At 46.0% G+C, this 18,226-nt stretch overlaps 1 protein-coding gene across 1 annotated transcript; it reads left to right on the top strand.

Annotated features, from left to right (window-relative positions):
- Positions 1-3,791: 3,791 nt before the first annotated feature.
- FAM167A (family with sequence similarity 167 member A) lies at positions 3,792-17,926 on the top strand. Its single transcript, XM_032763508.1, has 2 exons — positions 3,792-4,195; positions 17,663-17,926. The coding sequence occupies exons 1-2, from the start codon at positions 3,824-3,826 to the stop codon at positions 17,924-17,926; spliced, it is 636 nt and encodes a 211-aa protein (XP_032619399.1). The 5' UTR covers positions 3,792-3,823.
- Positions 17,927-18,226: the final 300 nt, after the last annotated feature.

Raw genomic sequence — 18,226 nt, 5'->3', positions numbered from 1 at the left:
CAACCTCCCTGATTGAACTAACCTCATTATCTCTAGCTTGCCTGCATATATATACCTGCCTCTGGAAATTTCCACTACATGCATCTGACGAAGTGGGTATTCACCCACGAAAGCTCATGCTCCAAAACGTCTGTTAGTCTATAAGGTGCCATAGGATTCTTTGCTGCTATAACTGTTCAAGTCTGTTTCAGAGTTTACTATTTTCACAGTTATTTCATGTGGCAGGGGGTTCCACAGGCTGAATCGCACATTGCATTAACGTGATTTGTTTTCTTATCTGTTCTAAAAATCAGCCAAGTGAGTCTCTGCTCTCTTCATAGTTCATGAGATGCCCTCTTCTTAGTTCATTGCAGGAACACAAAACCAGAGCATTATCTATCTACTCACTGCAAAGGCCCATTGATTTCAATGGGTGCACAAGGAATGCTGGCTAGAGCCATATTCACATATGGACCAGGGAGAGCAGTCACCTGCCAGCAGTAACCAAGCAAACCAAGTCACTCTGTCCAGGCAGAGCCTTCTCAATAATTTGCTATAAATAATGTGTACTGGTTACTGTTACTTCTTACCTATACAACATGTCACATGTTGCCATGGATATTGGATATATATTATGCATGAGTTGTAATATATTCCATATTGCACTGATAAAGTGGCATACGCTTATAGGGTGGAATTCACTCCTGTGCAGAAGGCAGTGCAAAGGGCTGAACATAACTTAGGACATGATGGATCTCTGTTTATCCTAGCCAGAGGCGGGGAGCAAATTCGGGTTAGGGGTATGAAACTAGTTCTCTTAGAACTCCATACACTTTTTTTACGTGCTTATAACTTTCAAAAACATTTCCGCATTAGCTCTCTGACCCCAGGTGAATATATCTGGGGAGAGGGGAGCTGGAACAAAATCTCTTTTGCCAGCGTTGAATTTAGAAAGGGTGGGAGGGATAATAGGCTTTGCTGTTCAAAAGAAAAATCTATTTGCACATTTTGAGACAGAGTGGCCTAGGAGGTTTCACGGTGAAAATTGCCTCTTTTTGCCTGGGGCAAGAGTGGTGACAGGTTTGAAGTTCCGAATGGTAGTGGTTTGTCTTTCAGTGCAGAAAAAATCAAATCCCCTGCCTGAGCCAAGGAGCCTGTGACAATGAGAGAAAGTGTCATTTCCCCACTGAGGAATAGCAGTGAAGGAACAGCGGATACTTTCTGTCTGGCAGTAAGGGCCTGATCCTGGATCAGTAGTTTCAGGATCCTATTGTACTAGCCACATACAGACACAATGAAAGACAATCACTGCTCTGAATAGTTTTTGCAACCTAAACAGAGAAGACAGACAAAAGAATCTGTACAGCACCTCGCACAAAGGGGGCAGGGCAAGATGCTACCATAATCCAAATAATACTAAGTATTTATACCCCAATTTCACACATAGGGAACTGCATCACAGAGGCCCACATCCTCAAAGGTATGTAGGCACCTCACTCTTGTTGATTTCAATGGGAGTTGGGTGTTTAGATACCTTCGAAAATCTCGACCGGGAAGATCAGGTGACTTAACCAAGATGACACAGAGACACTGTGGGAGGGGGAAGGATAGCTCAGTGGTTTGAGCATTGGCCTGCTAAACCCAGGGTTGTGAGGTCAATCCTTGAGGGGGCCATTTGGGGAACTGGGCTAAAAATCTGGGGATTGGTCCTGCTTTGAGCAGGGGGTTGGACTAGATGACTTCCTTAGGTCCCTTCCAACCCTAATATTCTATGATCTGGCAACTGGACCTAGATTGCCTACCGCCTGCTCTAACCACTAACTCATCCTTCCTCAGCAGTGTGCACAGATCCCAACAGCAAAACTCTGATGCTTCCCTCAGACATCCGTACTAGCCCCCATGAGAGCTGCCAGCTTGAATCAACTCTAGCTCTGCAGCCCCATCCTGCTCCCAAGATAACTCCCACTAATTTGGGGAGCAGGAACAATCCTGTCACTTGAATAGCTCTCCACCCACCGACTGTCTGTGTGTATATTATCAGCTTCCCAGTCTGTTTCTCTGCCGACACGCAGCGGTAGGGCAAACCTTGCTGCCTGATGGTGTTTATTTTAAATTGAATCTTCTCTGAAAAGATTTGCGAGGAGTAATGATGGTCTTAATTTCAAAATTACAGGGGCCCTCGTGGGCGTCAATAGCAGGCAGAAGAATTATTGAATCACTCAGATTACAACATTTAATGTATTCAGCTAGAAGGCTGGATATCCACTGGCAGTTCTTTCTGGGCATGCTACCAATCTAGCAGCACAGATTTTTGTTTTCTGTTTTTACTCCTTTGGATCTATTCCTAGCTCAGCCACAGACTTAGTGCAACTCCTTGAGAAAGTCACTTAATTTATCTGCGCCTAACATCATCTCGTTCCGTGAAACAATGGTAATGCTTAGATATCACACGTTGGCCTCATTTATCTCCATTTTACAGATGGGTAAACTGAGGCACAAATAGGGGAAGTGATATGGCTACAGTCACACAGGGAGCCAGTAAGACTAGAACCCATATCTTAATCCACTGTCATTTCAGCCAATTAATAAAACTTGCCTACCTCAGAGCAGTGATGTCTGTAAAACATACTGATCGCCTCTCTGAAAGGTGCCAGTGGTGCAGGGTTAGTCTCAGACGAAGAGGTGTGTGAGCGGAGTGGAGATATGTGAAATTTCAAAGTTTTAAGGTTTGCTCCCAATACTGGTCTATTCTATAGATGCCCCTATACTGCACCCATCACCGTACATTCATTAAGCGACATGATTAACACTTGTCGTGTTGTTTGCGCTCTCCTCCTCTCCCCAAAGGGTGCAGTGGAGTGTTTTGTTTTGGTAGGGCTTTAGGTCTTGTTCTGTTTTTAAATGTACAGATTGCTCTGTGTTTATGTCAGAGAAGGCAAGGAGCCCATAATCCCATGTCCAAACACATTGAACTTTGGAAAGATTTGGGGTCTGAACCCCAGTCTGGATATGTATGTCACAGTTACTCCTTGTATCTGTAACAGGCCAAACTCTGTCCCCTCCTCCCGATCTTCTGAAATGAGGAGCTAGATCTGAATATTATGGCTTGGGACCAAAAGTTCAGATGCTTGAACAGACCTAATCCTTTGTATCTGAAACAATAAAGTCTGAAAAACTGGGCTGGAACAAAAAAAGTTAATCAAACATGTCCCAACTGCCTTTGACTTGAATTCTGGCTAGAAGTCTGAGTTTTTACTGCATCTGAGCCTGTTTGATCAAGAGCCTCACTTCACCAATGGCCAACGCTGGATGCTTCAGAGGAAAGTGTAAAACCTCCCAAAGGCATCTAGTTATGCAATGCTATGCTATCACTAGAGGGGGACTAGGCTTTCTTCCTGACCTCATTATGGTCTGAAGCTTAAGGATTGAGAGATCTTCCTGACAAAGGTTTCTCTAAAAGTTAGAGCTTGTTAATTCTTGCCCAAGAGAACAGTCAGGAATCTGTAGTGAAGTAACATAACCCAGGAAGAGCTTTGCATGGTGGTTTATAACGTGTGTTCACTCGCTGCATTCCAGACAGGTTTTAGGAGGAGCTGTCACTCAGCTGTCATTGCCTTTTTTTTTTCTTGCAGCTAAAACAATCGTTCATTATTTTTAGGTGTTTTCCGTAATTAAAGTGACGCCAGAGAGGAGAGGCAGCTGATGTGACTGGCTGGCTTACGAGAGCTTGCTTTTGTGTGTCAAGTCAACAGATGGAAGCTGTTCTCAGAAGAAAGATCCCCTGAGTTTTGCTGTTGCCCTGAACTTTACAATCAACCTATATAACATTTTACTACAGAAGAAGATGTCTTTGCCCAGAATCCAAATAGAAGAGGTGGTGGACAGTGCAGATGCCTCCTCTGAGAATGCCACACCCCCCCATGACCACCTGAGAAGCCTGAAGGCTCTGACAGAGAAACTGAGACTGGAGACCAGGCGCCCTTCCTACTTGGAGTGGAAGGCCAAACTTGAGGACCAGACGTGGAAAAGCCCCAAGCCCTCTGGGGAGGAAGAGGTTAAAGAAGAAAAAAAGGCCACAGAGGAAGCCCCCTCTTTAAGAAAGGTGCAGGTGCATCTCAAAGGGAGTTCTTCCCAGGAGAAGGTGACTCTTACTTCAGGGAAACTAAGTGGCTTTGAAAGCATTCAGGAAGCTCTGAATTGGCTCAGGAAGGAACTGGTAAGTGGTTTCCTTTCCAAGATAAATAATGGTCTTAAAAGAGAAAATTAAAGTGACTGTCTAGTCCAATGGTTCCCAAAGTGGGGTCTGCCGTGGGTTATGTGGGGGTCTGCCCCTGGAGCCAGAGTAGGGCAGCGGGGCTGGAATGCGCTGGTACAGTGTTATGACATTTTTGCCACAAGGAGGACACCATCTTGTTCTCCAAATGGCACCCTCCCCACAGTGTGATCTCCCCATATGTGCCAGGTCACCCTGTACATAGGACACCATCTTCTTGTGCAAGGTCACGCTGCGCGGAGGGGTCCCTTTTGAGAATAAAATGGTCAGTGATGAGCTGCCAAAATCTTAACAACCGGTTCCCTATAAAAAGTTCTGATTTAAGGTGGGAGAGCAGGGGAGGGTCCGGGGTCGGGGGAGACATATTTGTGGGGCCAGGGGCCCCTGCAGGGCCTGGGGCAAATTGCCCCACTTGCCCCCCCGGCAGCACTAAAGCTTGCAGCCCCATCCCCCCTTACTTTGCCAGCAGCTCAAAGCAGCAGAACAACTCCAGAGCTCAGCTGAGCTGCCCAGCTGATGCCGGCGGCTGGCCACGCTGCAGCTGGGGGGAAGTGGGAGAAGGGCTAGGGGAGCCTCAGCCTCCCCAGCTGGGAATCCTGGGAGCAACAGGATGGTCCAGCCCGGGAACCAGAGTTCTTTGCCCACTCCCTGGCCCTTTAACAACCGGTTCTCCGTAGAGGTCTAATTTTAGCAACCAGTTCTTGGGAACCTGTGGGAACCGGCTCCAGCTCACCACTGAAAATGGTGTCCTTGCACTTTGTGACCTCACACGTATGGTGCAGGAGAGCTCACGCTGGTGGGGGCATTTCAGTAATACCATGACTACACCACAAATATCATTTTAGTTAAAGTGAAAATAAAGGTGATGTGTAGGGCCCTACTAAATTCATGGCCATGAAAAATGCATCACGGACCATGAAATCTGGTCTTTTGTGGGCTTTTACCCTATACGGTACAGATTTCACAGGGAGACCAGTGTTTCTAAATCTGGGGGCCCTGACCCAAAAGGGAGTTGCAGGGGGTGGGGGTGTCACAAGGTTATTTTAGGGGGGGTACAGTATTGCCACCCTTACTTCTGCTCTGTCTTCAGAGCTGGGTAGCCAGAGAGCAGTGGCTGTTGGCCAGGCGCCCAGCTCTGAAGTCAGCACGCCGCCAGTCGCAGCACAGAAGTAAGGGGAGTAATACCATACCAAGTCACCCTTACTCCTGCGCTGTTGCTGTCAGAGCTGGGCGGGCAGAGAGTGGCGTCTGCTGTCTGAGGGTCCAGCTCTGAAGGCAGCAGCCCAGAAGTAAGGGTAGCAATATCATACCATGCCATCCTTACTACTGCGCTGCTGCTGGCAGCGGCTCTGCCTTCAGAGCTGGGCTCTGGGCTAACAGATGCCGCTTTCCACCTGCCCAACTCTGAAGGCAGCACCGCTGCCAGAAACAGCACGGAAGTAAGGGTTGCAGTACTGCAATCCCCCCCTACAATAACCTTGTGACCTCCCCCAAACTCCTTTTTGGATCAGGACCCCTGCAATTACAACACTGTGAAATTTCAGATGTAAACAGCTGAAATCATGAAATTTACCATTTTTAAAATCCTCTAACTGTGAAATTGACCAAAACGGACTGTGAATTTTGAGACAAAAATGGATCAGTGCTTAAAATGTGGAAGCATTAAGAAGAAAAAATTATCTACTGTTGAAACAGAATATCAAATCAGCAAGGATCAAACAATAAAATAATAACTAACCCAACAAAGAGAATAATAAGAACACGAAACCTCTGTATACAAAATGAAATGGGCCTGGGTAATTTAGTCAGATGGCAAAGGGATCCTTGGTGGAAAAAAGTTTGGGAACCACTGGTCTGGTACATTCTGTCTTTGGGACTCACTAGTTACAGCGGTGAACAATCTTCTATGGTTTTTCTTTCTCTGGCAGGAGCAGGGGCTGGTTTGGGGAAGGTAAGGTTGTGTGACCAGCATTCTGTAGGAGGTCAAAGTTGGAGCTGAATCCAACCATCAGGGTTGCCACTGGGAAAACTCTAGACAGCAAGCAATCTCTTTGATGAACTGTAGCCTTTTTTATTTTTGTTGTGCCTCTTTGGAAATTGCATGTGACCAGGTCATGATTTGTACACAGGGACTGGATATTCAAACAAAATGGTTGTGAGAAAAGATGTTGGCCTCGTGAGATAGTCGATCTGTCTTACGTTTTTTTTATGGTCCCCATTACTCTAGTATTTGAGGGAATGATAACATTCAATGTATTTATCTTCACAACAACCCTGTGAAATAGGGCAATGTTGTTATCCCCATTTTATGGATGGGGGAACTGAACCGCAAAGAGGCTAAGTGACTTGCCCAAGGTCCACAGGAAGTCTGTGGCACAGCAGAGACTTAACCCCAAGTCTCCAGTGCTCTAACCACCCAACAATCCATTCCTCATTGTCACAATGAGTATTTATTCTCTATTATTCATGCCCTGTGACTGTTCACCTGAGTCACATGGTTTTATTCCTGTTGCCTGACTGGACATCCTAGGCATTATAAAAGAAAAAGTTTCTGTGTTTGTTTGTGAACGCTCTGCCAACATTCGTAATTGTTTGCCAAATTTGCAGTAATAATCATAACATCTCTTCTAAATGGCTATGAGAGCACTTTGAGAGTGAGTGCACTTGTGAATATTTATTTGCACTAGTGCTTTGCTTTCCACAAGAAAAAAAATCTTGTGAATAAAATTTTCTCCACCCAAATATTGGCAAATAAATGAATAAATGTGACTTAAATGAGTTTCATTCACAAGAATATTCACACATACATTTACTGCATTTTCCCAGCTCTGGTTTACCTGTATATAAATTATTTGCAAAAATGATGTGTGATTTTAGTTGTGTCAGTTTTTGGGAGTCCAGCTTGATACACTTGCCAGGGGCCTGATTATCAGAGCACAGGTGCTTGGCCTTTTTCTGAAAATCAGATTCTTTAAAGAGTCAAGTTGGGCGCCCCACAATCATTAGTCACGTTAGCAAATCTTGGCTCATTGCATCAGATTAGGATCCATGTCAAATTTGAGTTTATGACTCAAACCTCACTCCACAATGGCTGTAATCTGAAAAACAGATTGAACAGGCCCAGTGATGGCAAGGTGCAGGTTTCATTTTCCAATCCCAAATTCTAGCAGATTTGCATCTGGACTTTGGATTCTGCCCTTTACACAAGTAGAGATTTGTTCTGAGCCCAGCTGTGCTGTTCCGATCTGGGGCTTGGGTTTGGGGGTGGATGTACACCATGGGATGAAAGATAAAAGTTGTAAATAAACAGAGCAAGATAAAATAAAAAGAAGAAAAAGACCTATCTGCATGTCCCACTCTCCTAATGATACTCATGGGCACTCAAAAGACACTCATCACTGGACCTGACTGCATTTTACGTAATTTAGAAGAATTTCCCTGAAACAAAGCGCGTGTTTTTGACTCACCACAGCTCTTAATCCGCACCTAGAATGGACCAACCATGGGGAACAGCTGCCAGCAGATGGTTAGAGCATATCAAGGCTTGAAGTTAGCAAAATACCCTAACAAACAAAATACCCATTTTATACTTCGCTTTAAGGGTGAAATCCTGGCTGCACTGAAATCAATGGCAAAGCAACCATTGACTTTGATGGGGCTAGGATTTCATCTTACAGGTCAAATTCTGCCTCAGTTGCACTCTAGTGAATAGGTGTTACACTTGCAACTCTCAGGGTAGTATTTGCCTCCAGAGGTGGCTAGGCTTTGGTTTACATGTACTTATAGCAGGAGCAAATACCAGCAAAGAGGGCCTGCCACTGGGATCTTGCCCTGGGGAGCTTGGCATGCCCCCAAACACCCTACCCGTGGGCCTTGACAAGCTACCAGGTGAGCAATAAGTATTTCTGGGCTGTGTTATATGCGCAGAGAAAGGGAGCTGGGAATTCCATGAGCTCCATCCTGGGACAGCCACTCCAGCTGAATGCAGGTGCAGCAACAGGGCATCGCATGAGAGGCAACCTCTGAGGAACTCGGGAGACAGACAATTTAGGGAGTAACCAGCATTCTAAACTACCTTCTGGAACTGACCTGGCAGCAGAGTACAGAGCAGCAGTCTGATTGACTTTTGCCAGTCTGCCCTGAGCAACGAAGTGGCCGCCTGCAGTCTGCGCTAGCCTGAGTGGCCTTCCCTAGAAGTAATGTCAGAACTGGTGGTGCTCATCTAACCTCTCAGGGGTCAAAGGCACACACATGTGGGGACACCCAGCCAAGAAACGGATCAATTCAAAGTGCCCAGATATAAAATTAAAGCTATAGCGTAGAGCTAAGCCCTTGCTGCAAATCTAGAGGGCATGATTTCTTCCAGGGACACAAGGCATGGCCTTCAGCTCCTCAAAAGGAGCCAGTCTGACTCCTGAAGGCCACAGGTCCAATCAGAGAGGCCAAAGGGGCAAATCCAAGACCATATTGCAAATCTAGGGGAAATTTTCATGGTCTTCAGCTCTAATGGCCCAGGAGGTGATAGCACTCCCTCAGAGTCACGACATAACACTTATTGAGGCCAGCCCCTCAGCTAGCGTACACTAGTATAGCTCTGCTGAAGTCAATGGAGTTGCACCAATTGGCACCAGTTGACCATCTAGCCTTTAAAGTCTGATAGATTCTGGAATGCAAATTCCTTCCCAAGGCATGTTTTGCAGCTGTAACTGCAAATTGCGCAGCTCAGCACATTACAAGCTTCTCGAGGGGTTCAATAACTCTCAGTCCCAGCATGCCTGAGTCCTGGAAATTATTCCCATCTTTGATTTTTATGTTAGGTGAACAGTTCTGACCAGTTCTGAGTATTCAAATCATGTTAAAGGTCCTTTAACATTATAGAGTAAATCCTAAATTCCCTGCTCAGTCAAAACCAGTGGTTAAGTCAATGCAAGGCAGCTCACGTCGATCTACCTATGGAAATGTCTACACTTAAATTTTGTTCCCACCTATGTAACAGCCCAGCTACACCAATTTAATAACTTCACCTCCATGAGCGGCGTAGAGTCAAAGCCAATGTAGTTGGGTTGACACAAGTCTCACGTAGACACTGGGTTGCTTATGTCTGCTGTTACTAGCTTTCAGGAGCCTTCCCACAATGCCCCACTCTGACTGTAGAATGGAAACAAGTGCTCCTGGTGAGGACGCACCACCGACACAAGGAGTAAAGTGTAGACATACACAAGCGATGTAATTACTGCAGCAGATGTATGCTGACTTAAGTTAGGTTGACTTAATTTTGTAGTGTAGACATGGCCTAAAAGTAACATTGCAACATTGGATTTTCTTGGTATTTCCAAAGCAAAGTAAATTAAACAGTGTCCTGAGGGTGAAAGGCCCAACGTCTGCACTCACCACAGATTCTGCTCACAGATGTGGTTAGCTCTGACTGAAGTAATGGACTTTGGGCTTTAATATTTACTTGTTAGCATGGATCGGCCAACAGGTTCAGACAGACAAAGGGAGCCAGGTCCTACCCTGCAGGAAAGCTGGCTGGCATGGAGGGTGTGGCAGCATGAAAAAGAAAGTGGAAGGAAAAAAAAAGTGGAAAAGAAAGTGGAAAAAATCCAAAAACTGAACATTTTTCATTTCAGTGAAATTATTTTCCTGTTTTGTCAAAATGTTTGTAAAGAAACATTTTTCTCTTTCTTTTTGAAAATGTTTTTGATAAATTTTACCAGCCTAAAAACAAGCCTCAGTTCTCAGCTTCTTGGTGCAAGTGAGCACAACTTCCTCATGCCTCTAATGATGGGTCTGAATTTGGCTCAGTGCTCATCCCTGATGGAGAAAATACTGTCTAATCAGACACCCCCAGATCTGATGCTTTCTTCAGGGCGGTAAAATAGAGCTAATTCCAGCTGGTCTGTAGCAGGAAACACTTAACCGAATATTAGAGCTGTGCAAATAATTGATTGGTCAGTTTGGTGGCCAAACTAAAGAAGTAGGGGGGAAAATGGTGGTTTGTGTCGAACAAACTGTTTCAGTCAACTTGCAATGAAAGAGTTCATTTTTGAGGGGTTTTAAAAATCTTTTTCTAAACAAAATTAAATCAAATTGAAATCAAATTTGGAACAAACAATGGTTTTGAATCAAAACGTTTCATTTTGAAAACGTTGAAATGGAACATTTTGATTTTATTGGAAATTGTTTTGCTCTCTTTTTGCAATCCAAATGCTTTGGAAAATTTGAGATGAATTTGCGACATTTTTTCAGGCAACCCAAATCTGCATTTTTTGGCAAACTTAAGCTTAGTCCAAAAATTTTTCACCTAGCTCTACTGTGAATATAGTTGTTGTGAATGGTCAGATTTACTAAGGCTGGTCTGACTGCTACTGAAATCACTGAGAGCCTTCCCACTAACTTCAATGGGAATTGGCTCAGGTCCTAATTAAAAAGGCAGTAATGGTACATAAATCTTAGTGAACCTTGGTGTCTCCACAGATCAATTCCTCATCCACATCAAGAGCTCTGTTACTCTGCAATAGGTTTCCAAATGGGCCTATTTTTATCCCAGCCTCTGCTCCCGAAATGAGCTAAATGGGCACTTAGCTGAATTTGGAAGAAGAAACTCGAGCAGGAACGCTGTTGATGTGCATCTCATCGCAGATCATGCTGATGTTGTGGGGGGATGGGAGGAGTCCTTTGGTTTTTCTGAGACTGGATTTAGTGAGAGATGCAGGACTGGTCGCCTGGGCGAGCGAAGCTCTCTGTGACAGCATGGGCCGTGGCAATGCAAACTTCCGTCTGCAGCCCCACTGGTGTCCCTCAATTCTAACTCAGTCAGCAAGCCAGGACCATTCTCCTCTTACCGCCCTGCTCTGCATTGCCGCAGTGAGAGATGCTGGGAAATATCACCCTGTGGCACATAGGAATTCCCCGGGGAAGCTTTTCTTTGGGTTGCCCCCTCGTGCCACAACTGGCTGAACTCCTTGACTCCACTGAAGCAGGGGCACAGGCTCCCAAATGATGGTCCAAGGGGCCCTTGCTGGTGGTCTGCAGAGAGCTGGCTGCTCCTATGGTGCTGGTTTCTTTTTCTTTCCAGTGGATGTGTGCCATGGAAAGAGGTTAAAAGCAAATGAAATATTTTCCTAATATTACTGTCCCACAGAAGTAATGACTACCATTAAACAGCGAGAGGGAGGACAGTGCAGTGATTAGGGCACTAACTTAGAATGTGGGATGCCATAACAATGAACTTAATACGCTTTCAAAGCAGAATACAGAACATGGATTGACTGGCTTGTTAGTACACAATATTCCTTGTGTTATATGGACACAAGTCATTTGAGTGGGCACTAACGTTAATGCGGACTCACCTCCCCCTCCCCCACCCTGTGTAGACAAGCTCAGACTCTCTGTGCCTCAGTTCCCCTCTGTACACTGAGCTTACAGCACTTACATTAAGGAGTGCAAGGTGCTCAGATACTACCGTAATGGAGACTTTATAAGCACCTTATCCAGACGGACAGGACTATTATGGGGTTGCACTGAGAGGTGGGTCCATGAAACTCCCTATTATAATGTGCTCTCCACTGTAAATATCTGATAAAGGGCCTTCTGGGCTGGTGAGGGTAAGCAAGATGCGTCCCTTTGGTTAGGACGGAGGTACTGAGAGTTCACTGATGCTCCACATGAAAATGGAGGTTATATACCAATAGCTGGGACACATACCTTCTGTGGTTTCAGGATGAGAGAAAACAAATGGTGCATTTCTGAACTACCTCCAAGGCATCCCTTGTTGAAAACTGAGCAAGTAGGAAACAGGAGAGCAAATTCTCCATCAAATGCGAATAAATCAACACTGAGGAATAATCCTCCATTCAGGGCTCAGTCTTGCACCGTTGAAGTCAACGGGAGTTTTGACTTCAATAGAAGTAGGACCAGACACTAGTTGTGCAAGCCGGTCTTTTCCACCTCTAATCTCCAGGATTCCATGGCAAAATAAGATTCACTCTGTGACGGGTTTGGTCACAGAAACTCCCTCATGACTGTCCCTAGGTGTGCTGGGATACCACTAAGAACAAACCTCCGTGCCAGAAGAGGCTTCCCTGCACTCCTGTCTTGCTGAGTTAGACACTTCAGTCAGCTGCAGCACAGATCCACACTTCTCTGCAGTTCACTGAAACTGAGATCCACTCAGCTCAGGGGCTTCTTAGTTAACAGAGACTTTCCCAGCACCCAGTATTCAGTCTTTGTGGGAGCCTAAACCCCAAATGAATTTGTTTTACCCTGTATAAAGCTTATATGGGGTAAACTCATCAATTGTCCGCCCTCTGTAACACTGATAGAGAGATATGCACAGCTGTTGCTCCCCCAGGTACTAGTCACTAACTCTGGGTTCAATAATAAGCAAAAGTGATTTTACTAAGTATAAAAAGTAGGATTTATGTGGTTCCAAGTAATAACAGACAAAACAAAGTAAGTTACTAAGCAAAATGAAACAAAACACACAAGTCTCAGAAACTGCATACAGGTAAATCTAACCCTTAGACATGTTCCAATAAGCTTCCTTCACAGACTGGACTCCTTTCTAGTCTGGGTCCAGCAATCACTCACACCCCCATAGTTACTGTCCTTTATTCCAGTTTCTGTCAGACATCTCTTGGGGGCTGAGAAGCCATCTCTTAAGCCAGGGGAAGACAAAATAGAGGAGTTTCCAGGGGCTTTTATATTCTTTCTCTTGTGGACGGAAACCCCTTTGTTCTCCTGTGCAAAATCACAGAAATATGATGGAGTTTGCAGCCACCTGGACAAGTCACATGTCCATGAATGATTCAGCTTTTTGCAGGCCGACGCCATTGTTTACATGTTAGTTTGAACGTTCCCAGGAAAGCTCAGATGCGGATTGGCATCTCCCAAAGTCCATTGTCAGTTAAGTGTTTCTTGATTGCACACTTCCTGAGAAAAGTCCTTTCTCAAGAAGTTGCCCAAATGCTTCACTGAGGCTACTTAGACTCAAACACATTGAGATACAAGTACATAGCCAATATTCATAACTTCAGATACAAAAATGATACACACATGCAGAGGGTATAATCATAACCAGCAAACTACAACCTTTCCATAGACACCCCACTTGACCTCCTCTGTACAAGATCTGGTGCAACCATAGGACCGTGGTCGCAACAATGATCTATACTGTCACAGTTCACGTCAATAACGTCACACATTCTCCTCTGATTATATGACAGGGATCAGATGCAGTGTTCTGCTCTTCTACATTTTTAAAATGTAAATGGATCTTTTCAAAACAGAAATCATATTGAAAGAGATTTCTTACCTGCGACTTCTGAACTGGATTCTGGAATATTCAATTGACTGTTCACCAGTGTTGCTGTCAGTTGGTTATTCTTCACACAGCTGGACTGTTTACCTGTGTGTTTATGGTTGGTTTCATTGTCCAGGTGAGATGAAGTTGAGCTGCTGGCCCTGCAAGTGAATGTTTAAATTGATAAAACAGCTGCAACCATTAACACGAGAACAATAGCCTTGTTAGCTATTTCCAGTGAGTTGTGTAGAACTCTGTCTACCTGACACTGTCTCTTTATAACGGAGGTCATTGATCATTTACGGTGCCTTCTGTCAAACTCAGATTAGGTGTTCCCATTACTGTCAACTAAGAACTAGAGTAGCAGAGGCAGAGTTAGGATTTCTGGCGTCTGCCCCAGGCTCTGCTAACTTTCTGGGTGCTCCTGGACAAGTCAAGTCTTGGGAGGAGGGATAGCTCGGTGGTTTGAGCATTGGCCTGCTCAGGGTTGTGAGTTTAATCCTTGAGAGAGCCACTTACGGATCTGAGGTAAAATCAGTACTTGGTCGTGCTAGTGAAGGCAGGGGCTGGACTCAATGACCTTTCAGGGTCCCTTCCAGCTCTATGAGATAGATATATCTCTATGTATAACTTAACTTTCCTCTGTAGATCTGGTCCGGTCTACCATCAGTGACAAGTGAGTTGCCTAGATGGCTCAGAGATCAGCAATTCTAGTGTTGCTACACCATTGTTTCCCCATCTGTAAATTGGGGGTGACACTAATACATGGCCCCTGAGTCACATTCATGGGGAGGGAGCTATCAATTGGTCTCAAAGAGATTTGAGCTCCTCCAGGGAAAGGTGCTCTGTAAATGCAGAGGGCTGGTGGTCTGACTCTCAGAGCTGCTGAGCACCCAGAACTGCCAGTGAAGTTCATGGGTTCTGTGGGTGCTCAGCACCCCTGAAAATCATCACATCATGGAACTGAGCTCTGTAGAGGCAGATCCACACTGTTGTAAATTGCCATAGTTCCATTGCAATGAGGGTTATTTTAGACTGAACAAGCCATTGGTGATGCCTGCGTTTCCTTGTGTATCTCGAGCCAAGCCCATGTGAGTGGAATCTGGCCTCGGGGATTCCACTCTTAGCCCAGTCACCACAAATACAAGCCTCAGGTGTGTAAACACCCCTGAAGGAGTTGTCACTGCACAAGGTGTTTGTTAGTCATCAAGAAGCAAAGTCTGAATGTCAGATCTCAATCAGAGATGGGCAGAGTCTCCAGCATCGTTGCACCATTGTGCCGATAATCCTTTTGTCAGCCATCGCAAAGCTTTGTTTCTTTTTCCTTTATGTATTTTCTGGAAGGAATAAAGCAGCTCTTCTTAAGGAAGCTCAGCCAAAAGAGAAGCAACTTCCCACCCATCCCTTAACCCCACCCCCCACAGAAGCAAACAAAGCCAGAGGAGAGCTTTATCTCCCTGGTAGTAATTTTACTACTATCAGTCACTGCATCTCATGTTTCTGGTGCCTTGTCTCTCTCTTTGTGATTCAGCCGGTGGGGATCATAATGCTGCTTAGCACACTCAGAGCACTTTTTGTGTGGAGATCTCAAAGTGTAAGGTGGTGGAATTGGCAAAGAGAATGAAAGTGACTTTCCCAGCAGAGCTGAGACTAGTATTCATGGCTTGCCTTGTTAAAACCCCAGCTGTCACCAAGGGGCAGGCAGGGAGAGGAAAGTCTGAGATTAGAGATGTGAGCACCATCTGCCATCTTGGTATTTTGGCTTGTGTGAAAATGTCATGGTGTCCTAACAGAATACCCAAAAGAGGAAAAGCTGGTTTCCTGAAAAAACTGGAAATGTCCAAGTGGCTTTCATGTCATGGACCCCTCTTTTGTTATTTCAACATTTCTGTGACTTTTTAAAATAACTTTTATTGAGACCGTTAACCGAAAACAGTAGTGAAAACATAATCGAAACAGTTGTCGACATCCTTAATAAATAGAAATTTTCGGCGACCATTTTGCTAGCCTCTTTGGCAACGTTAAAAACGCCTGCAGAAAAGTGAGAAAACTTCCCCCAGAAATGGAAACATTTCAACAACATCAATACTTTGTAAGGCTCTGTTTTGCTCGGGGGTGGAGGTTGTGTGGGGAAGACACAGGAATGACATCACAAATGTTGACAGTGCTACAAGTAAGCTGCCTCTGGGCCTGGTGTAATTGTGTAACCGTGACTCAGTCCTCCCCCATCCACTGAGATGAGGATCCAGGGTTTTCACCATGTTCTTAGGGCGTTCGGGCAAATTCTGCCAGGGCCTGGCAGGCTCTGCCATCCATCTCTCACCACTGCAGTGAGAGAAACCCACTGCTGATTAATCCTAACTGTGTTTAACCTAAGCCCTGAGCACACTCGTCGAGCACGAGGCCTCACAGCACCCCAGGGAGGCAGAGAACTGACAGAAAGGGAAACTGAGGCCCAGAGTTGCTCAGCGACTTACCCAAGGTCCCACAAAATGACAGGGAGAGAAACAGGTCTCACTCCCAGTCCCTGGTCATACGAAGCAGTGATTCCACCCCCAGACCTGCACTGAGACCATCCCTGGGCAAGGCACCAGGTCTTTCCCCTGCAACATTTACCTGTGCAGAGACAGAGAGGAAGCAGCTTTTGCTTCTCCTGCTCAGGGCCTGCCAGGGGCTAGTTCAGCCCCGATACAAGCTGGGGCAGTCCCCTAACTTGCAGTCCTGTTGCAATGGCTCTGAGAGGCCTTTTCAGAGCTGAACTGCTGAGACATAGGACTGCCCTGGCCACTGAACCTGCCACCCTCTATCGCCCCTTGTCCCTGTGCGTCGGAAGAATGTATTGAGCCACAAGGGCAGACTCTGTTGCCCCTGCCTCAGAGGCATTCCCCCAGGAGGCCCTCCAGCCCCTCTGTGGCACCAGCCCACAGGGCAGGGGTTAGCTGGACGCTCTGTGTCAGTTTCTGAGCCTTGCAGGAACTGATACAGGCTCAAACGGGAGGAAGCCCAGAGAAAGGCGACAAAAATCATAATCCTCCACGAGCTGACTTCTGGGAAGAGATGAAAAGAACTAGATCCGTGTCCGAGTGTGGCTGGGTGTGCTTTGGCTTGGTCAGAAAACTACCAAGGGCCTGATCCAAAGCCTATTGACATCCATGGGAGTCTTGCCACTAATTCCAGTGGGCATGGGAGCAGGGCCCAGGTTGAGAAACGAAAACCATCTACCAGTATTTCAAGAGGGCAAGCCCCAGAGAGAGGGGGTGGTTAGGAGGTACCAGGTAGGAGAAACAGACTGAAACTGATGAAAGCAAAATTTAGGCACTTCGGAATGATGAGACTGGATCAGATGGTGGTTCCGTCTGGTCCAGTATCCTGTCTCCAGCAGTGGCCAGTACAAAATGTTTTGAAGGAAGGTGTAAGGACCCCACAGTTGGCAGGTGTGACCCAATTTGGTCTCTACATTAGATCTAAGCCTGGTCTGCAATCTTTACAGACTGGCGTAAGCCCCAGAGCACAAGTTTTTATTTCCCTTCCAAAACTCTTTAATTTTGTTGGTATTTATTAATCTGACACTGGCTATTCTTATTATTCGTATAATGTCCAATCCCTCTTTTGACTCCTGCTAATATTTTGGCCCAGGATATCCAGTGGCAATGAGTTCCACAGCCTAATCATGTGTTGAGTGAAAGGGCATTTCCTTTTATGCTTTTTGAATCTGCCACTTTTCAAGGCTAGATATCAGGAAACAACCTCTAGGTCATGATATCTGCTATAATGCAGAATACCATCTCCCCATAGGAAGCCCCATCACAGGAGTCACTTGAAACTGGATGGGACAAGCCCCTGGTGAATGTTATGCACCAGACCCTGAACTGATGTGTATATGTAACTCCATGGAACTAGGCTGATTTACACCAGCAGGGGATCTGACCCAAGGCAGTGGGAATAATTCCCTGGAAATTCTTTCCCCTTTCTAATTGCTCTTTCTCTTAATCACTGCTCATTCAGAGATAAATTAAACTGCCCTCGGCTAAAGGGAGAGGGAAGCTGAGTGAATCCCGAGTGCTGCGGTGACTGATCGCCCCCTCTCCCCCGTCTCTGTGTTTCAGACAGAAATGCGCCTGCAGGACCAGCAGTTGGCGCGGCAGCTCATGCGTCTGCGCAGCGATATCCACAAGCTGAAGATCGAGCAGACGTGCCACCTGCACCAGCGCATGCTCAACGACGCCACCTACGAGCTGGAGGAGCGGGATGAGCTCGCCGACCTCTTCTGCGACCTGCCACTCGTGAGCTCCTTCAGCCTCTCCGCACCCCTCAAGCTCATCGGCGTCACCAAGATGAACATCAACTCCCGCAGGTTCTCGCTGTGCTAGAGGGAGCATCCGTGGGGGAGGGCTGGGGGAGCGGAGGGGCAGACAGAGGGGTCCCTCCACTGAGCTGCCAGATCCGAAGACTCACAAGGACGCGGAGGGGAAGAAGTAAAATGGAGCAGATCCCACAGCTGCTCTCGCCTCCAGGTGGTGCTGCTGGATCTCAGCCCTGAGACAGTATGGAGAAGCCTACAGACAAGCTGGGGTATAAGAACCATCAGGAACCATCAGGAAGAGCCTGCCATTTAGTCTGCTCCTTTGCAAGTGCAGTCCCACCTCCTCCTCCTCACCAGTAAGCCATTG

The sequence above is a fragment of the Chelonoidis abingdonii genome, chromosome 3, assembly GCF_003597395.2.
Source record: "Chelonoidis abingdonii isolate Lonesome George chromosome 3, CheloAbing_2.0, whole genome shotgun sequence".
Classification (NCBI taxonomy): domain Eukaryota; kingdom Metazoa; phylum Chordata; order Testudines; family Testudinidae; genus Chelonoidis; species Chelonoidis abingdonii.
The sequence above is the reverse complement of the archived record's forward strand: the minus strand, read 5'-3'. Positions and strand labels throughout refer to the sequence as shown.

Coding starts and splice junctions, on each gene's coding strand:
- FAM167A (XM_032763508.1), top strand. CDS start 3,824: ATGTCTTTGCCCAGAATCCAAATAGAAGAGGTGGTGGACAGTGCAGAT. Junction 4,196..17,662: donor ATTGGCTCAGGAAGGAACTG/GTAAGTGGTTTC, acceptor TCTGTGTTTCAG/ACAGAAATGCGCCTGCAGGA.